The sequence below is a fragment of the Amphiura filiformis genome, chromosome 14 (genome assembly GCF_039555335.1).
Source record: "Amphiura filiformis chromosome 14, Afil_fr2py, whole genome shotgun sequence".
Classification (NCBI taxonomy): Eukaryota; Metazoa; Echinodermata; class Ophiuroidea; order Amphilepidida; family Amphiuridae; genus Amphiura; species Amphiura filiformis.
The window spans coordinates 46,771,576-46,793,798 of record NC_092641.1 but is presented as its reverse complement, the minus strand read 5'-3'; the positions used below and the strand labels follow the sequence as shown (position 1 = coordinate 46,793,798).

The 22,223-nt window shown below is 35.4% G+C and overlaps 1 protein-coding gene across 1 annotated transcript in view; it reads right to left on the bottom strand.

Annotated features, from left to right (window-relative positions):
* The window catches only part of LOC140169054 (probable G-protein coupled receptor 156), a 114,498-nt gene that overhangs the window by 44,989 nt on the left and 47,286 nt on the right, over positions 1-22,223 (bottom strand). The window contains exon 2 of the mRNA XM_072192335.1: positions 20,109-20,393. Within this exon, the coding sequence (XP_072048436.1) occupies positions 20,109-20,350 (242 nt within the window). The 5' untranslated portion in view covers positions 20,351-20,393. The remainder of the gene's footprint in view (positions 1-20,108; positions 20,394-22,223) is intronic.

Genomic DNA, 22,223 nt, shown 5'->3' with positions numbered 1-22,223 from the left:
ACACAGCATCAATTCTAGGAGGACAGCGTTCGTCCAGAATGGACGAACGCTGTTCTACAATTTGAAACAAAAGTATTGTGTGATTTTTATTTCGTAGATTTTAATTATGCCGATTCCGAACGCAACCCATGACCTTAACGTCCAAAAACAAAGGCTCATTATAAACACAGATCCTGGAAAGTTTTCTTTCCAGGATATGTGTTATAAGTAGGAAGTAGAGTTATGCATCGCAAACCAGAACAAACAAACACATCACACCGGGATCAATTTAATGACACAAGAGGAAACTGAATATAAACATAACAATATATTTTGTTTCAATATTATAAATATCCACTATTCTGAAGTTTTGGAACGTCGGAATCCCGAACTTCGCGCTTTTTTCGTAATACTAATAGGATATTTTTCCTTATGTCCTATCATGCCCTATTCCAAGTGCCTGCCTACTCTCATTTTGACGCGCGAGGTCGGACGTGATTCTCGAACGTAGGCAGTAGAATATCGTCAATGGAAATGAATTGTTGTCCAATGGAATGTTAGAATGGTCAGTGAATTACCAAGTATATTGTAGATTGTTTGCTCCATATCAAATTGCCTCAAATTTATTTATCCGCAACTAAAGTATACCATTTCTATCTTTCACAGGGAGTATCAAATGCCATATATAGATACCACAAGTCAAACAAAACAGGAACGATCGAAATCATCAACTATTTTATTGATAGTATTTCTATTTATAGTAATAGGTTTGATAAACTTTCGTGATCATCTTTCGAGAGCTGTATCCAATGTCACTTCCACCATCACCGATTTATTTCTTTACACACTATTTGTTTGATGTTGCAGTGTAATAAACGCCTCTCTGACGTGGCTTTGGTATAATTTCTAAAGACATACCAATATCACATTCACAAGGAAGACTCCACATGTTTATACTTGCATGTACTACTTTGTAAATAGAAATAGTACAACACTCGGAGAGGGGGCGAGAGAAAGCATAGATTGTCTGTGAAAATTGTTTATTGCAAGTCGCCGAATAAGGGTTAATATCATTCCTCGTCATCAGCGAGATCACAGCGATGCCCCGTCTCATCAATAATTCAAACCGAATATATCGGTGTAAAATTGTCATAACTAGACCAATCTACTACACTATGGACCACAATGGCCTCCTCCCAGTGGCATAGTTCAATAACCTCAATTAAGCAATCATAGTGCAAAATTTGACCTCAAGTTGCAGAGTATGAGTTTTTGTACCCAAATTTTCAAAGGTCATTCAATGAATGTACAAATGTATTGAGGTTAAAGAACTGTACCCTGATATATGAGCATGTGTTAGGGGTGTACAATTAAAGTGTCTCACAAAAATTAATGTAAGAGGCACGATGTTGTGACGAAAGTGGTAGAATTTGTTGGTACTAGCTTAAGGGTAGACTATAGATATTGTTGGTCGAAGCAGCAAACAAAAATCGATTTTCATTATCTAAATCAATATATTATTGAAAAATAATACCTTGATGTTTTGCAAAAGTTCATTTTGCAAATCATATCAGATATACTTTGAAAACTTCCTTGATTTATAGTTGTTAATGAGTTTGTACGTTTTACAAAAGTATTGTTGTTTCAGCTCTCTTTACAACATACGGTAATTCAAGAACGACAGGACATGCAGAAGTATATGTGATATTATTTTGAATTCTTCCACACACTCGCTATGAAATGACCAATGCAATTTTTGCCAAAGCCCACTACCATTCGCAAGATATTGTGAACTACCAAATCGCAACAGTTTAAAATAGTTAATAACCTTATAAGGAGCAAGTCCTCATTATCACACGAAAAGAGACGCAAGGAAGTGCGGCATTCTCATTTGAAAACTTGGCGGGGTTTATATCAAGTTTGTTCCGAGCCACGAATTTTCTTAATAGCTCAGTTGTTGGTGCGCTGGTCCATAGGGAACCCTATACAAGTTCAAATTACGCAAATTGGGGTTTAATATTGTAGTTTAACTCGTGATCAACCTATTTATCAACTCAAAGAACAACCAAAATTTGAAGCGTGTCAACTTATTTTTTCTTTGGATGAATATGAAGGGAAACTGTGTTGATTTAGAGGTAAAGCATGAAATCTTCTTTAAGGTTATGAATTATTTTAAACTGTTGTGATTTGGTAGTTCACAGCATCTTACGAATGGTAGTGCGCTTTGGCAAAAACTGCATTGCTCAATTCATAGCGAGCGTGTAGAAGAATTAAAATATCACAGATATACTTTTATAGATGCTGCGGTTCTTGAGTTACGTTGTAAAGAGGGCTGAAACAACAACACTTTTGTAAAACGTATACATAACTCATTAACAACAATAAATTAAGCAAGTTTGCAAAGTATACAATTTGTAGAATGAACGTTTGCAAAACATCAAGGTGTTATTTTACAATCATGACAATAATATATTGATCTAGATAATGAAAATCGAGTTTTAGGTTGCTTCGACCAACAATACCTCGTCTACCCTTAAGGATGAAACATAATTCGTATTTTTAGTATATAACGTATTAGGTATATTAAAGAGGTGTTATTTCATGCTTAATCTGGCGAAGTAAGAACCGGTCACTGTACTGTAGGACCCAATGATACAATGCTGGAAGCAATGTAGACTTTCCATGTCCCGGTGCCCTTCAAGCAATAGCTTTCGTGTACAAATGATCAACAACGAAAACATATAAACTGGAGAACAAGAAGGTAGAGATGGAGCAGAAGCAGAATGTATAGGAAGGAGAAGAAGAAGAGGAGGTGGTGGAAGAAGAAAATGAAGAAGATGATGAAGAAGAAGAAGAAGAAGAAGAAGAAGAAGAAGAAGAAGAAACAGAAGAACTAGAATAAGAAGAACAAGAACAAGAAGAAGAAGAAGAAGAAGAAGAAGAAGACGAAGAAGAAGAAGAAAGGGAAAAAGAAAAAAGAGAAGAAGAAAGGTGAAGCAAAATATGATGATGAAGAAAGAAAATGCAGAAGACAAAGAACAAGAAAAAAAACAAGACAAACAAAAGCAAAAAAGGAGAAGAACAGAACAAGGGGCAAGAAGGCAAAGACAGATAGTATAATGACGTATGGCGCCCATATCGGTAAATGCCACTGAACCCTTAACTATGTTAACAAGACACTCGTCACCCGATCCATTACGTATATCATAATACTATAATCTGCACAAACCCTTAGAGAAGCCCATAAGTCTCTACTAAAATATGAAGATTATTAAGCCTGTTTTCATAGCGATGATCAGCTGTTCTTGAGGATATGTGAAGTTTAATCGCCTCGTTTTCTCTTTAATTATTTATCTACTGTATTTCCCTAACCACGCACACTTACATTATAACCTCATTTCCCGAGGCGTAGTTCCCTTATGTGCATGCAATATAGTCATATGGAATTACATTTCAGGGGTTTATACCTTACATGATGAGGTTAAATAATGATCATACTATAAAATATAGTGTGTTCAAAATAATAAGGAACATGACCTACATCAGAAAGTCTGTTCAGTATGAGGTGGAGCATGATCTACGTCAAAGTGCATGGATCGTACACAAAGGTCATGTTGCCAATTTATGGTAGAACATACTTTTAAACTTCTTAGAGATCATTTAGAGCAAGATTGAGCATGACTTTGGAGAGAATATATACGAAAACAAATATTAATGGATGGTTTATACGGAACTAAAAATAGGTCCTTGTGCCAAGATATCTTCTAATTTCGAAAAATTGTGTTCATTCCAGCGTCCAAACCTTTCCTTTGGATATAGACGAATCCAACGAGCCAAGTCATGGTCAGGATTTTGTCGACCATTACTGGGTCCCCGGTTCCCCGCAACACCAAACTGGTGTTGTGACTGCCCAATTGGGTGGATTAAAACCGCTTAAAATTCGATGTTAGATTTTTTTGTGTTGTAAACTGTCATCTTCTTTTGTCTACGTGTAACACGCGCGATTGAATGCAGTTTAATATCCCCGCCAAGCCCACATCATTTCACATTTTAGGTGGAATAGACCCAAGAGGGGACCCAGTAATGGCTGCCATTGAGGTGTAGGAATGCGTGAAAATGGATTCGTCATTCAACTATACGTATGATCAGCTGTTTTTGAGCATATCTTATATTTCCATTTTCTCTTCAATTATTTATCAATATTGTCAACCCCATCAACCCATTATACTATAAATGATGCTCGTTTCCCGAGGCCTGGTTTTATAACAATTGCCAAAGATCATTTGGTGATTAATAAAATCATTATGTTTTAATGTTTTATTATGTGGGATGTGCACGCGTGCTCACATGTGTAAAGGTAATGTAATAAATATTGTAAAGCAGTAAATTTTCCAAGAGAACCCATGATCGGGAAAACGCACGCTGCCATCAAGTTTGTTGAAATAGTCGAATGTCAATGTAATGTAATAAATATTAAAAATCAGTAAATTTTCCAAGAGAACCCATGATCGGGAAAACGCACGCTGCCATCAAGTTTGTTGAAATAGTCGAATGTCAATGTAATGTAATAAATATTAAAAAGCAGTAAATTTTCCAAGAGAACCCATGATCGGGAAAACGTACGCTACCACCAAGTTTGTTGAAATAGTCGAATGTCAATGTAATGTGATAAATATTGTAAAGCAGTAAATTTTCCAAGAGAACCCATGATCGGGAAAACGCACACTGCCACCAAGTTTTGTTGAAATAGTCGACTGTCAATGTAATGTAATATATATTGTAAAGCAGTAAATTTTCCAAGAGAACCCATGATCGGGAAAACGCACGCTACCACCAAGTTTGTTGAAATAGTCGACTGTCAATGTAATGTGATAAATATTGTAAAGCAGTAAATTTTCCAAGAGAACCCATGATCGGAAAAACGCACGCTGCCACCAAGTTTGTTAAAATAGTCGAATGTCAATGTAATGTGATAAATATTGTAAAGCAGTAAATTTTCCAAGAGAACCCATGATCGGGAAAACGCACGCTGCCACCAAGTTTGTTGAAATAGTCGAATGTCAATGTAATGTATATTATAAAGCAGTAAATCTTCCAAGAGAACCCATGATCGGGAAAACGCACGCTGCCACAAAGTTTGTTGAAATAGTCGACTGTCAATGTAATGTAATAAATATTGTAAAGCATCAATTTTCCAAGAGAACCCATGATCGGGAAACGCACGTTACCACCAAGTTTGTTGAAATAGTCGACTGTCAATGTAAGGTACCGTAATAAATATTATAAAGCAGTAAATTTTCCAAGAGAACACATGATCAGGAAAACGCACACTACCACCAAATATTTTAAAGCAGTATTTTTCCAAGAGAACCCATGATCGGGAAAACGCGCGCTACCACCAAGTTTGTTGAAATAGTCGACTGCCAATGTAATGTAATAAATATTGTAAAGCAGTAAATTTTCCAAGAGAACCCATGATCGGGAAAACGCACGCTGCCACCAAGTTTGTTGAAATAGTCGACTGTCAATATAATGTTATAAATATTGTAAAGCAGTACTGTATATTTTCCAAGAGAACCCAGGATCGGGAAAACGCACGCTACCACCAAGTTTGTTGAAATAGTCGACTGTCAAAATATGAAATCAAATCAAACGTTGTATTTGGTTATTCCATTTAAAATCCACACTACCTCTGTGGAAGACTTGGAAAATATCGTCCACAGGGGGAGCATGGATTCAAATGGAATGAGCACATTAGGCAGTTCCATTTGAAACTCGCCCTCCCTCTGTGGAAGATTCAGGTTGAAACTTTCTCAGAGGGTGTATGTAAAATATTTTAAGAAAGGTGAGTACATGTTCGCCTGTGATTTAATATCAGGGTACCATCATATCGATATTTTGATGCTCACACTAAGACCCAAAAGAATTCATTCGTCAAATTGATATTTTATTTGGATAAGAAAAAATGTAATTGCTTAACAGAAGTCCGGATATAATCGTGTCACTAAAGCAGCCCGAATTCTATATCATATACTGCATACATCACGATTCAACCATACTTGATAAGTACGACAGCGTTATAGCCATAGGGCTCAATATATAAGATATCAAACTATACAAAATTCACGTATTCTATACATGAAATATTACTTTCTTTTGTGGTGTTCATTAATATCTCGCAAAGGTAAAGAATGATGTACAAAAATATCAAGAATTAAACAGTGTATCCAAAGGCATATTGCTGAGATTCCCTTTTGTGTGAATTTCTGATCCAGTCTGTTCTGGGTTTTTTGTCTACTTTATTTAAAATTTATAGTTATATGAATCTAACTTAGGGGATACGTGTTTCAGAAACGGAAGCTAATACTATATTATACTTTTAAAAGACGCTGGTTATAATATTTTGATAATTTGGAAGACATGCTCCATTTATTATTGTATCAGAATATTTGCCCTCAGAAGTTAAAAAGGACGTATCCGCTTTGTAAATTACTGTAAGATACTTTGCTTTACTTTGGCAGCAGACTGATTAAAAACCACCTGTCTGATAAGTAAGAAGACAGTATCTTATATGTTATTTACTTGTAGTTACTGCATTTTTACTTTGTGTGCAGACTGATTCAAAACTACATGTCTCCCAAGTAAGAAGACAGTATCTTATATGTTATTTACTTGTAGTTACTGCATTTTTACTTTGTGTGCAGACTGATTCAAAACTACATGTCTCTCAAGTAAGAAGACAGTATCTTATATGTTATTTACTTGTAGTTACCCCATTTTTACTTTGTGTGCAGACTGATTCAAAACTACATGTCTCTCAAGTAAGAAGACAGTATCTTATATGTTATTTACTTGTAGTTACTGCATTTTTACTTTGTGTGCAGACTGATTCAAAACTACATGTCGCCTAAGTAAGAAGACAGTATCTTATATGTTATTTACTTGAAGTTACCCCATTTTTACTTTGTGTGCAGACTGATTCAAAACTACATGTCTCTCAAGTAAGAAGACAGTATCTTATATGTTATTTACTTGAAGTTACCCCATTTTTACTTTGTGTGCAGACTGATTCAAAACTACATGTCACCCAAGTAAGAAGACAGTATCTTATATGTTATTTACTTGTAGTTACCCCATTTTTACTTTGTGGGCAGACTGATTCAAAACTACATGTCTCTCAAGTAAGAAGACAGTATCTTATATGTTATTTACTTGTAGTTACTGCATTTTTACTTTGTGTGCAGACTGATTCAAAACTACATGTCTCTCAAGTAAGAAGACAGTATCTTATATGTTATTTACTTGTAGTTACCCCATTTTTACTTTGTGTGCAGACTGATTCAAAACTACATGTCTCTCAAGTAAGAAGACAGTATCTTATATGTTATTTACTTGAAGTTACCCCATTTTTACTTTGTGTGCAGACTGATTCAAAACTACATGTCACCCAAGTAAGAAGACAGTATCTTATATGTTATTTACTTGTAGTTACTGCATTTTTACTTTGTGTGCAGACTGATTCAAAACTACATGTCTCTCAAGAAAGAAGACAGTATCTTATATGTTATTTACTTGTAGTTACCCCATTTTTACTTTGTGTGCAGACTGATTCAAAACTACATGTCACCCAAGTAAGAAGACAGTATCTTATATGTTATTTACTTGTAGTTACTGCATTTTTACTTTGTGTGCAGACTGATTCAAAACTACATGTCTCTCAAGTAAGAAGACAGTATCTTATATGTTATTTACTTGTAGTTACTGCATTTTTACTTTGTGGGCAGACTGATTCAAAACTACATGTCTCCTAAGTAAGAAGACAGTATCTTATATGTTATTTACTTGTAGTTACTGCATTTTTACTTTGTGGGCAGACTGATTCAAAACACCTGTCTACCAAGTAAGAAGACAGTATCTTATATGTTATTTACTTGTAGTTACTGCATTTTTACTTTGTGGGCAGACTGATTCAAAACTACATGTCTCCCAAGTAAGAAGACAGTATCTTATATGTTATTTACTTGTAGTTACTGCATTTTTACTTTGTGGGCAGACTGATTCAAAACTACATGTCTCTCAAGTAAGAAGACAGTATCTTATATGTTATTTACTTGTAGTTACTGCATTTTTTACTTTGTGGGCAGACTGATTCAATACACCTGTCTCCTAAGTAAGAAGACAGTATCTTATATGTTATTTACTTGTAGTTACTGCATTTTTACTTTGTGTGCAGACTGATTCAAAACTACATGTCTCTCAAGTAAGAAGACAGTATCTTATATGTTATTTACTTGTAGTTACTGCATTTTTACTTTGTGGGCAGACTGATTCAAAACTACATGTCTCTCAAGTAAGAAGACAGTATCTTATATGTTATTTACTTGTAGTTACTGCATTTTTACTTTGTGGGCAGACTGATTCAAAACTACATGTCTCTCAAGTAAGAAGACAGTATCTTATATGTTATTTACTTGTAGTTACTGCATTTTTTTACTTTGTGGGCAGACTGATTCAAAACTACATGTCTCCCAAGTAAGAAGACAGTATCTTATATGTTATTTACTTGTAGTTACCCCATTTTTACTTTGTGTGCAGACTGATTCAAAACTACATGTCTCTCAAGTAAGAAGACAGTATCTTATATGTTATTTACTTGTAGTTACCCCATTTTTACTTTGTGTGCAGACTGATTCAAAACTACATGTCACCCAAGTAAGAAGACAGTATCTTATATGTTATTTACTTGTAGTTACTGCCTTTTTACTTTGTGTGCAGACTGATTCAAAACTACATGTCACCCAAGTAAGAAGACAGTATCTTATATGTTATTTACTTGTAGTTACTGCATTTTTACTTTGTGTGCAGACTGATTCAAAACTACATGTCACCCAAGTAAGAAGACAGTATCTTATATGTTATTTACTTGTAGTTACTGCATTTTTACTTTGTGGGCAGACTGATTCAAAACTACATGTCGCCCAAGTAAGAAGACAGTATCTTATATGTTATTTACTTGTAGTTACTGCATTTTTACTTTGTGGGCAGACTGATTCAAAACTACATGTCTCTCAAGTAAGAAGACAGTATCTTATATGTTATTTACTTGTAGTTACTGCATTTTTACTTTGTGGGCAGACTGATTCAATACACCTGTCTCCTAAGTAAGAAGACAGTATCTTATATGTTATTTACTTGTAGTTACTGCATTTTTACTTTGTGTGCAGACTGATTCAAAACTACATGTCTCTCAAGTAAGAAGACAGTATCTTATATGTTATTTACTTGTAGTTACTGCATTTTTACTTTGTGGGCAGACTGATTCAAAACTACATGTCTCTCAAGTAAGAAGACAGTATCTTATATGTTATTTACTTGTAGTTACTGCATTTTTACTTTGTGGGCAGACTGATTCAAAACTACATGTCTCTCAAGTAAGAAGACAGTATCTTATATGTTATTTACTTGTAGTTACTGCATTTTTACTTTGTGGGCAGACTGATTCAAAACTACATGTCTCCCAAGTAAGAAGACAGTATCTTATATGTTATTTACTTGTAGTTACCCCATTTTTACTTTGTGTGCAGACTGATTCAAAACTACATGTCTCTCAAGTAAGAAGACAGTATCTTATATGTTATTTACTTGTAGTTACCCCATTTTTACTTTGTGTGCAGACTGATTCAAAACTACATGTCACCCAAGTAAGAAGACAGTATCTTATATGTTATTTACTTGTAGTTACTGCATTTTTACTTTGTGTGCAGACTGATTCAAAACTACATGTCACCCAAGTAAGAAGACAGTATCTTATATGTTATTTACTTGTAGTTACTGCATTTTTACTTTGTGTGCAGACTGATTCAAAACTACATGTCACCCAAGTAAGAAGACAGTATCTTATATGTTATTTACTTGTAGTTACTGCATTTTTACTTTGTGGGCAGACTGATTCAATACACCTGTCTCCTAAGTAAGAAGACAGTATCTTATATGTTATTTACTTGTAGTTACTGCATTTTTACTTTGTGGGCAGACTGATTCAATACACCTGTCTCCTAAGTAAGAAGACAGTATCTTATATGTTATTTACTTGTAGTTACCCCATTTTTACTTTGTGGGCAGACTGATTCAATAACACCCGTCACCCAAGTAAGAAGACAGTATCTTATATGTTATTTACTTGTAGTTACTGTATTTTTACTTTGTGTGCAGACTGATTAAAAACTACATGTCACCTAAGTAAGAAGACAGTATCTTATATGTTATTTACTTGTAGTTACTGCATTTTTACTTTGTGGGCAGACTGATTCAAAACTACATGTCTCTCAAGTAAGAAGACAGTATCTTATATGTTATTTACTTGTAGTTACTGTATTTTTACTGGTTCCTCGAGTACAAGGTGATATTTATTTGCCGAAACTAAGCGCGTTGATACTTGTGAGTACAGAAACATAGCATATTTTACATACACTTTTAAACATACGAAATCAGTAACGAACATATTCCACATAAGAATGATAAGACTCTGTATGATTATGCAGAAGTCTACGATCAATGTATTCCCACTTGGGTATAGGCGAAGAAACTTTGTGTTGATTTAAGAGTATCAATTCATTGTTTTTACTGTATTAACATGAATATTTTGGCGGTAGTAACGAACTCGATTCGAAATAAATCTGACGATTTGAAAGCAAAATGGAAATTTTACATGAGTTATAACAATAAAGGTACATTATCTCTATCACAAGTATGGTAATCTGTATGAAGTTGTTTAAATAGTAATTTCTTCGTTTTTTGTCATTAGGCTTAACAAAATTATATGCTAGAGTGAGCTATGATTCCATTTTCTATCCTGACTTAAGGGCTGGGGTATGAACGTTTGGACAGTATTTATTTTGGGACATTAGAGCACACCAGACATATCGAATTGCATTCTGAATACGAAGAATGTCATTCTGATATCAAATAATTTTGACTTTTGAAATTCGCAATTTAATACACATTTTATGGCAAATCATTAAAAATTGATATTTTTGATATTTAACAGTACTTGAAGTAAACTTTATAAATCTGATGATTTATACTTAAAGTGTATTTAGGTGGGATGAAAAGCCAACGATCAATTGAAAATTTTGATTTTGGTATTGAAGATATGGATTTTTTTTCCCAAAACACCAAAAAAAATGAGGTCTTTTGGGAAAAAATCCATATCTTCAATATGAAAGGTCAAAATTTTCAATTGACTGTCGGCTTTTCCTCCTGCTACATACACTTTAAGAATATATCATTAGATTTATATAATTTACTTCGAGGACTGTATTATATCAAAATTTGAAAAATATCAAATTTTTATAATTTGTCATAAAATTTGTATTATATTGTGATTTTCAAAAAATGAAAATTATTTGATATCAGAAAGACATGCTTCGTATTCAGAATGCAATTCGATAGGTCTGGGGTGCTCTCAGGTCCCACAAAAAATACTGTCGAAACCCAATAAACGCTCATTTTAGATCCCTTAAGCACAGGCTCTATAATGGGACTCTGATACCTGCGTGACGAACCAAGACATTTCAGCAATTTGTAGTGTGAGCCATCATTCCGCATTTTGTTTATCTTGCCAATGCATAAGACTAATCCAATAGGTAGATACATTATTCACACAAGAGAGAAAAATAATTGTTAATTATTCTGATTTGATTTGATTTGATTTATTGATAATCCAGGCAAACATACATTAAATAGCAGAAAAAAGCCAAAAAAATAAATACAAATACAAATAGTCAACGGGGTCCCTGGCGGATAGCGAACTAACTCACTTTGAAGTGGGTCTCCGATAACCCCGTTGACGAAAATAAGGCCTAGACTGCCAGAGATCAAGAAAACAGTATCTGGTGAACCTTCTCTGAACCCCTTCCAGCTTATTTTTGTGATCCTCCCTGTTAGGAGCCCAAACTGGAGCACAGTACTCCAGGATAGGTCTCACCAGAGCAAAGAAAAGCTTCTTCATGGTATCCGGATCATTGGATCCAACCGTTCTTTGGATGAAGCCAAGCAAACGTTGGGCCTTATACTAGTGATAGTAACATGGGGACCCCACTCAAGGTTTGAAGACAAGACAACGCCGAGGTGCTTATGTGTAGAAACGGTTTCAAGAGGGATATCACCCATGTGATATCTAACGGAAAGAGGACGATGGGATCTGGTAATGTGCATTACCACACATTTAGCAGCATTAAGGGGAAGCCTATTGATAGTATATACTCCACGTCCTGATTGCATCTAAGTCATTCTGAAGAATATCTTCATCCTGGGGAGATGTAATAGGTATATACAGGACCTTGTCGTCGGTATACTGTGGAAGAGACGATGAAAGAAAACAGGGAAGATCAAGAACATGGACATTAAAAAGTAGGGGGCCAAGAATGGAGCCCCGTGGGACCCCGACCTAACACAAATCCAGTCGGAGAATTCACCAAGGTATTGCACCCTTTGGGTTCTATTGTAGAGGTACGAGGTGAACCATTTAAGCATTTGACCACATATACCATATCCATGAAGCTTCGACAGAAGAAGACTGTGGCTGACCTTGTCAAAGGCTTTGGACCAATCAAGGAACACAGCATCAATTCTAGGAGGACAGCGTTCGTCCAGAATGGACGAACGCTGTTCTACAATTTGAAACAAAAGTATTGTGTGATTTTTATTTCGTAGATTTTAATTATGCCGATTCCGAACGCAACCCATGACCTTAACGTCCAAAAACAAAGGCTCATTATAAACACAGATCCTGGAAAGTTTTCTTTCCAGGATGTGTGTTATAAGTAGGAAGTAGAGTTATGCATCGCAAACCAGAACAAACAAACACATCACACCGGGATCAATTTAATGACACAAGAGGAAACCGAATATAAACATAACAATATATTTTGTTTCAATATTATAAATATCCACTATTCTGAAGTTTTGGAACTTCGGAATCCCGAACTTCGCGTTTTTTTCGTAATACTAATAGGATATTTTTCCTTATGTCCTATCATGCCCTATTCTAAGTGCCTGCCTACTCTCATTTTGACGCGCGAGGTCGGACGTAATTCTTGAATATGACATTCGAACGTAGGCAGTAGAATATCGTCGATGGAAATGCATTGTGGGATATAAGGAGAAACGTTACATGAACCACCGATTTGTTGTCCAATGGAATGTTAGAACGGTCAGTGAATTACCAAGTATATTGCAGACTATTTGCTCCATATCAAATTGCCTCAAATTTATTTATCCGCAACAAAAGTACCATTTCCATCTTTCACAGGGAGTATCAAATGCCATATATAGATACCACAAGTCAAACAAAACAAGAACGATCGAAATCACCAACTATTTTATTGATAGTATAATAGTATTTCTATTTATAGTAATAGGTTTGATAAACTTTCGTGATCATCTTTCGAGAGCTATATCCAATGTCACTTCCACCATCACCGATTTATTTCTTTACACACTATTTGTTTGATGTTGCAGTGTAATAAACGCCTCTCTGACACGGCTTTGGTATAATTTCTAAAGACATACCAATATCACATTCACAAGGAAGACTCCACATGTTTGTACGTGTACTACTTTGAAAATAGAAATAGTACAACACTTGGGGTGGGGTGGGAGAAAGCATAGATTGTCTGTAAAAATTGTTTATTGCAAGTCGCCGAATAAGGGTTAATGTCATTCCTTGTCATCAGCGAGATCACAGCGATGCTCCGTCTCATCAATAATTCAAACCGAATATATCGGTGTAAAATTGTCATAACTAGACCAATCTACTACACTATGGACCACAATGGCCTCATCGCAGTGGCATAATTCAATAACCTCAATTAAGCAATCATAGTGCAAAATTCGATTTCCATTATCTAAATCAACATATTATTGAAAAATAATACCTTGATGTTTTGCAAAAGTTCATTTTGCAAATCATATCAGATATACTTTGAAAACTTCCTTGATTTATAGTTGTTAATGAGTTTGTACGTTTTACAAAAGTGTTGTTGTTTCAGCTCTCTTTACAACATAACTCAAGAACGACAGGACCTACAAAAGTATATGTGATATTTGAATTCGTCTACATATACTCGCTATAAAATGACCAATGCAATTTTTGCCAAAGCCCACTACCATTCGCAAGATATTGTGAACTACCAAATCGCAACAGTTTAAGATAGTTACTAACCTTATAAGGAGCAAGTCCTCATTATCACACGAAAAGAGACGCAAGGAAGTGCGGCATTCTCATTTGAAAACTTGGCGGGGTTTATATCAATTTTGTTCCGAGCCACGAATTTTCTTAATAGCTCAGTTGTTGGAGCGCTGGTCCATAGGGAACCATATACAAGTTCAAATTACGCAAATTGGGGTTCAATATTGTAGTTTAACTCGTGATCAACCTATTTATCAACTCAAAGAACAACCAAAATTTGAAGCATGTCAACTTATTTTTTCTGTGGATCAATATGAAGCGAAATATGTTGATTTAGAGGTAAAGCATGAAATCTTCTTTAAGCCCCCCCCCCCCAAAAAAAAAATTGTTTGTTTGTCCACGTCCGACCGACCGTGTACCCTGGGCCCCGACCGTGTCTTTTTTTTTGGGGGGGGTTGGAATTTTTTTGTTTTTGTTTTTTTGGATTTTTGATTTATTTTTTTTTGGCATCGATGGGACATCGTATAAAACAGTGGTTAGTATAAATTTAAAGAAAGAATATGTAAAGAAAATGAACAGTATAACATGCAGAACCATCTCAAGAGTTAAACCAGTAAAGTGCTGTGTGTTTTGACTTATTGATCAGTCTTCAAATTGTAAGTTTCAAGTGCAATATCTGTAAAAAAAAAATCCGACCTACCGACCCAACTGTTTCATAAGCCTCTATGGACAAACAAACAATTTTTTTGGGGGGCCTAACATGATTAAGGATGAAACATAATTCGTATTTTTAGTATACAACGTATTAGGTATATTAGAGAGGCGATGTGTTATTTCATGCGTAATCTGGCGAAGATCCGGCCACTGTACTGTATAGGATCCAATGATGAAGAAGAAGAAGAAGAAGAAGAAGAAGAAGAAGAAGAAGAAGAAGAAGAAGAAGAAGAAGAAGAAGAAGAAGAAGAAGAAGAAGAAGAAGAAGAAGAAGAAGAAGAAGAAGAAGAAGAAGAAGAAGAAGAAGAAGAAGAAGAAGAAGAAGAAGAAGAAGAAGAAGAAGAAGAAGAAGAAGAAGAAGAAGAAGAAGAAGAAGAAGAAGAAGAAGAAGAAGAAGAAGAAGAAGAAGAAGAAGAAGAAGAAGAAGAAGAAGAAGAAGAAGAAGAAGCCGAGAAGAAGAAGAAGAAGAAGAAGAAGAAGAAGAAGAAGAAGAAGAAGAAGAAGAAGAAGAAGAAGAAGAAGAAGAAGAAGAAGAAGAAGAAGAAAAAAAAAAAAAAAGAAGAAGAAGAAGAAGAAGAAGAAGAAGAAGAAGAAGAAGAAGACGTAGAAGAAGAAGACGAAGAGGAAGAAGAAGAAGAAGAAGAAAGGGAAAAAAGAAAAAAGAGAAGAAGAAAGGTGAAGCAAAATATGATGATGAAGAAAGAAAATGCAGAAGACAAAGAACAAGAAAAAAAAGAAGACAAACAAAAGCAACAAAGAAGGAGAAGAACAGAACAAGGGGCAAGAAGGCAAAGACAGATAGTATAATGACGTATGGCGCCCATATCGCTAAATGCCACTGAACCCTTAACTATGTTAACAAGACACTCGTCACCCGATCCATTACGTATCATAATACTATAATCTGCACAAACCCTTAGAGAAGCCCATAAGTCTCTAATAAAATATGAAGATTATTAAGCCTGTTTTCATAGCGATGATCAGCTGTTCTTGAGGATATGTGAAGTTTAATCGCCTCGTTTTCTCTTTAATTATTTATCTATTGCATTTCCCTAACCATTGCTAACCATGCACACTTAAATTATAGTCTCATTTCCCGAGGCGTAGTTCCCTTATGTGCATGCAATTAGTCATATGGAATTACATTTCAGGGGTTTATACCTTACATGATGAGGTTAAATAATGATCATACTATAAAATATAGTGTGTTCAAAATAATAAGGAACATGACCTGCATCAGAAAGTCTGTTCAGTATGAGGTGGAGCATGATCTACGTCAAAGTGCATGGATCGTACACAAAGGTCATGTTGCCAATTTTATGGTAGAACATACTTTTAAACTTCTTAGAGATCATTTAGAGCAAGATTGAGCATGACTTTGGAGAGAAATTATACGAAATCAAAGGTTAATGGATGGGTTATGTTCCAACTTATAATGAACAGACTACTAAAATAGGTCCTTGTGCCAAGGGTATCTTCTAATTTCAAAAAAATGTGTTCATTCCAGCGTCCAAATCTTTCCTTTGGATATACCATTATTATATAGACGAATCCAACGACCCATGTGATGGTCAGAATTCAGTCGGCCATTACTGGGTCCCGTCTGCACTAAACTGGTGTTGTTACTGCCAAATTGGGTGGATTAAATCCGCTTAAAAGTCGATGTTGAATTGTATTGTGTTGTAAACTTTCATCATTGAATGCAGTTTAATATCCCCGCCAAAGCCACATCAATTCACATTTTAGGTGGAATAGACCCAAGAGGGGTCCCAGTAATGGCTGCCATTGAGGTGTAGGAATGCGTGAAAATGGATTCGTCATTCAACTATACGTATACGCAATAATTGATCAATTGTTAACTTTGATTTAATAAACCAAAACAATTCATGAGAAATGTATTATTATTTCAGGGTTATCGAACTAGAACTACATTTAATGACGGCATATTTCTTGGAAATGTTGTAAACAGAGTCTCTTCGTAGCATGTTAATATTGACCATACTAAAAACAAACTATCCTATAGTGCAAAAAATATTGGTATTGGTTGATCTATTCCGGCCCAAAATGCACTGATGTTATTTGTGACTTAGATGTGCAAATAAATTTTGACCAAAAACAAACCAAAAAAAGAATTTTTTACTATTTTGGTCAGATACCACGTGACTTCCTCAGGTTCCTGTGATGTTGTGGTTATCACTGGTAGTCACCATTTAGCCTATTGCAGTTGAAATCCATACACCCCTGTGGAAGATATGACATTAATATTCTACACGATGAGTGTGAATTTCAAATTGAGGCACCTGAAGGGGTGCCTCCATTTGAAATCTACACCCCTGCCCTGTGTGAAAAATTAAGGTAATGTCTTCCACAGGGGTGTATGGATTTCAACTGCAATATAACCCACTCATGTAACTTTCTCAATTTTATGATATTTATTGGTATAGTCACCAATTGATGTAGACAGCGGCACCAAGTATTTCCAAAAGGCATGGGTCAATTTCGAGGAGAAGGGGGCAAACAAATTACAGTTTCTTTATTTTTTTTGACTGGGGAATTTGGGTCAAGTGTGAACGTATTTTATAGGTGGTGGAAAAGTTTTACAATTATTTTTACAAAAGATTTGGATTATACTCGTAAGAACATGATCCAAATTCAGCTCTTTGGTCTTTCTTGTCTGCTTGCTTGTTTTTGCAGCGATATGAGAAAATTCCTGGGTTTTGTTACGTGAAGTGAATGCACTATATTGAAAATTACTTTGGCTTCTCAACTAGCACTACTCTTTAACATTTATCCGAGCCCAAATGATGTTCGGATCCTGGGGTACGGATCTTCAAATTTATACAAAAAGAACAGCAAATTTCTACGTGTGTATACTAACAACCAATTGGGGCCTCTACGCTACTTCTGTTATTCCAAGTAAAAACAGCGTATCTACAAAATATTACCAAACATTATACTGCCGTCTATCTTGGGAAACAGGTGTTTAGAACCGGTCCGCTCCTAGTATAAGGCAAAAAAAACATGTTTGTTTCCTGTAGCAGGTCAAAAAAGTCAAATGCAAAATGCGGTTTGTTTTTTTACAATCCATGTCTTCAAATGAAAAAAAAAACCCTATTTTGCTGCAAATTGGATTGGAAATTTACAGTGGGTCTCTCCGACACACAAAAAAATCATAAGTTTCTTCATATTCAAGAATATTAATTTCTATGATCCCCTTTCTACGGAGCCCCTAAGGGGACATTATAAAAAATATTTTACAGTACAAAAAAAAATTTTTATATTTTAACAATTCGTTCAAATGAATTAATAATTCGTTCAAACGATTTATTAATTCGCCTTTCAACCTGCAGATTAAAAAAGGTCTAAACCTGCGTGATGTTTTTTCCAGTAGTTTTTCACTACGCTCGTTTGTTGTGTGATGTGTAAATGTTTACTCCAGTAGTTTTGTATTATTTTTTGTGATTTTTTCCGTTTTTTGGTTTTTTTTTCTTTGTAAGTGAAAAAAAATTCTAATGCGCAAAATAAGCCGTCAAAAACGTAATGCGCGCTACAGGAAACAAACTGTTTTTTTTTTTGCCTAATCACGCTCAAGTAGCAATGCCGTACCATGATATTTACTTGTTGGTGTATATATTTACAAATCAGTCTGCTCGTATCTGCTTCATTATTTATTTACAGATACGGCCGTTTGACTTGGGGACGTAGAATTAATAAGGTGCCAGTTTCTTAACACGATATGGCATGCTTGCAAACTGGGACTGAATATCAATATAATAAATTAGGTCAATTACGTGCTATTATCTCGTCTGTCATTTGAGACTAGGCTGACTGAATTTGATTGGGAGATTCCACAGATATAGGCCCTATGATACTTCGGTGGAAAAAAATCGACGCCATCTCCGTAAATATAAGTTGATGAGTCTGAGAGAACGTAATTGAAATGACAAGGACATCATCGTCATCATCAGTCGGCTGCGGAGCAGGCGACTATACAAGCGATCTTATAGGCAAGCGAAACAATTTTGTTTGGCTGCAGCATCCCTTTTGTTTGGCTGCGTGCTCATTTTAGCATGTTTATAGGGAGGGCATGACCTGTGTCATTGGTCAGGGTACTCGCATTTTGTGCATTTCATGAGATACCGGGTTCAATTCATTTGAGACAAGGCTTACTGAAATCAAAGATGATTTCACCACTGCATGCACCACAAATGCACCATGCTTTTGCAAAAAAAAAAGAAGTCAATCTGATTCCTAATACATGGAAGTTCTGATTGAAATGCTTTACACCAGGAATATCCGGCCGGGGGCTCTTAGGTTTTAGACGGTATGTATGAGTAACTGGGGTCTTATGTAGGCCGTCAAAAATTAAGAACTCGTCAAAAAACCAAAATGGGGTTTTGAAATTTGAAATGAAAAGTGAGAACCAGACTTTCTTTTGACATGGCGATGTGGAGATTGTTAAAAGTAGAATGAATTTAGGGGTTAAAGAACTGTGTTAGATGCTTGAAATCGTTGAGTACAAAAAGTCCGTCAACCTTTAAAATATGGACACGGATAATGTCCAGATAGAATTGCCGATGTTCCTAGATATCTAGCTTCAAGTCATATTTGAACAGATCTGTACTATGAAAAATTAATTGCTTTCCAAATTGACTTGTTGGGCAAGATCAATATCAATTATATTATAGGTATTATAGGATTGTTGAGAAATTCAAGCCAGAACGAGTGATAAGCACGCGGGAGATGACAGAGAAGAAAACGAGTGATAACAGGGGCAGGGATATATGGGAAACGTTCATTCTTAGAAAAAATGGTTCGACTAAAGAACCTATTTTGTCCTGTATACGGAACCCTCTCCCACAATGGTTCTAGAAAGAACCAGTTTTCCGAAAATGCTTCTAAAAGGAACCATCAGCTTTGTTGGTTCTACAAAGAACCATTTTGATGGGTTTAAGAAGTATTTTGTTTCTTATAGAACCTTTAAAAATGGTTCTTTGTCTAGGAACCCGTTTATAAAAAAAAATGGTTGTTTACAGATCTAACGAAGCTTTGGGGCTTTTTTGGTTCCTAATAGAACCATCCATTTGTAAGGAAATTGGTTCTTTCTATAACCAGTTTGAGAGAATGTTCCGTATACAGGACAAAAAGGGGTTTAGCCGAATATTTTAACCAAATTTTTGAGAGTGTACACATTAATTATGAAAAAAAAAGACTGGTGACTTACCTATGATTTCTATACACTAAGTTGAATATCAAAAACGTCCCAACGAGTAGTAGTCCACAAAATGCTAAGGAACACATAGCCCCAAATAAAATAGGCGACACAGTATGAACGGACTTATCCCATACCATTGGATCCTCGTCGCCTGTTGTATCCAATGGCGACGAGGAGGATGTCATCGCGGGGGATTTGGATGGTAGGCCTAATAGGATGGCGGATGGGGTTGACGTGTTCACTGTTGCCATCTCAAACACTAGGTTGTCTAATTACGTGCATATTTCTTGGATCCTGTAAAAGATCAATGCAAAATGGTATAAGTCATTGTTAGTTATACACATATGAAAAGGTTGGACTACAAAAACGATTTTCTTATAAATGCATCTACGCACAGTTTCCACCTTGATACACCCGAGTACACAAATATTTCCAGCACAGTGCGTCTAGTCTCCACGCAGTCTGTGTTATACTACACGGTTGAGTGTATAGTATCATAAGAGCTGTGTGAGATCTAGTGGAAAATAGACATCTGTGATTGTTTTTGCCAAAACCTCAAGTGCTCACTTCATCCAATCAGAACTTCCCCCTAAAAATAATTTTTTTACATTAGGTCAACAGATAACGCAATTCAATGTTATAGTAAATTTGTTGAAAACTATCTATCCAAGCACATTTTTTGACCAAAATTTACGGTTTTAAAAGTCAAAACCTCAAGTGCTTCTTTCAATATTTTTCAAATTTTATGCCATTAAATGAAAAAGCACACTTATATTGGCCATATACTAGCTACATTAAAATGAGCAATGGCCAATTCTCTTTAAATTGCAAATCTTAAGCAAAAAGTTACTGATTTCGCCTGTTTTGTCATAAGGTTGTACATTCAATTAACTATGACTTTGCTAAAGAGCGCTTACAAATTGATATGTCGCTAATGGAATTTATAGGGGAAAGTAGGATATCACTTAGGAACAACCATGGTAGTTTTAGAAAAATCATATATTATTTGTATATGTCTGAATTATTGCAATACATTAACAGCTGCTATCAGTGCGATAGCGCTGATGGGTTGGCGCCAAGAGAGCTTGAAGCTAATCCTTAATAAGCACATGAATATAGGCAACTTTTAAAACGGCTTCTATTTTATATAATCAATCATTATGACCGAACGCAGTGATGTGTGACGCTTTGAATTGGTCCAGATGTGTAAAACAAATAAGGTTGTCATACCATAATTATAACAATTTTACATTTCGTAAAATACTTTTTTTCAATTATTTTAAAGAGCGTTAGGGGGAGAGATATGGATCCTATAATTGCAACTTCATATGCCTTCACGAACTTAGCAAGATGCAAATATGTGTATACAGTTTACAACCCTTGGAAGTATATTCTGCATGGCTTGAACTTGACTTTAACGAATTACCCCCGGAATTACTTAATGCAAAGAGGAAGGTGAACATAGTGAATGTGATTGGGCTCTTTCGTGATCCACAGCCTCATCCCCTCCCCCCCATTTTTCTCAAAATTTTTATACCACTGGATACCTCTGGCTACATAGTGTTTATGTACAAAAAATTTCTTGCAGATTAAGTAGTCAAATTTGAATTTCATTTTGGTATACCAGAACGAAATTACAACAGTGGCCTCTAGCTCTGAAGCTGTGTAATATACACATATTCATCCATACCTCGCAAACGCCAAATCGGAATCAACTGAAAGTTTGGGAATAAAGATTTTTTGTGGATATCTACTGAAAAATGTTATAAAAGGGGATGCACCATCATGCACGAATATCAATGTCTTCGTATTCATGGTATTTGATCCCCGGGATTTGATCATGAGATTCATATCAGATATAATCAATCAATTCCACATAGTAAATTACATTTATGTCTGATGATTATTTAATAATTATGATGTCGTAACTTTGTATAATACCATGCGAAACACCCTGGGACTATCATTCTACGAAGTGACTTCATAGTGGCATTCAAAGCCCCTCGTATTATTAGATCATCTTCTCTGGTATTATTAAGCAAGCATATCCATGGTTTGTACAAACAAATGGGCTATTCCGGATGAAACCCATACACCCCCTGCACTATTAGAACGATTGAGTAC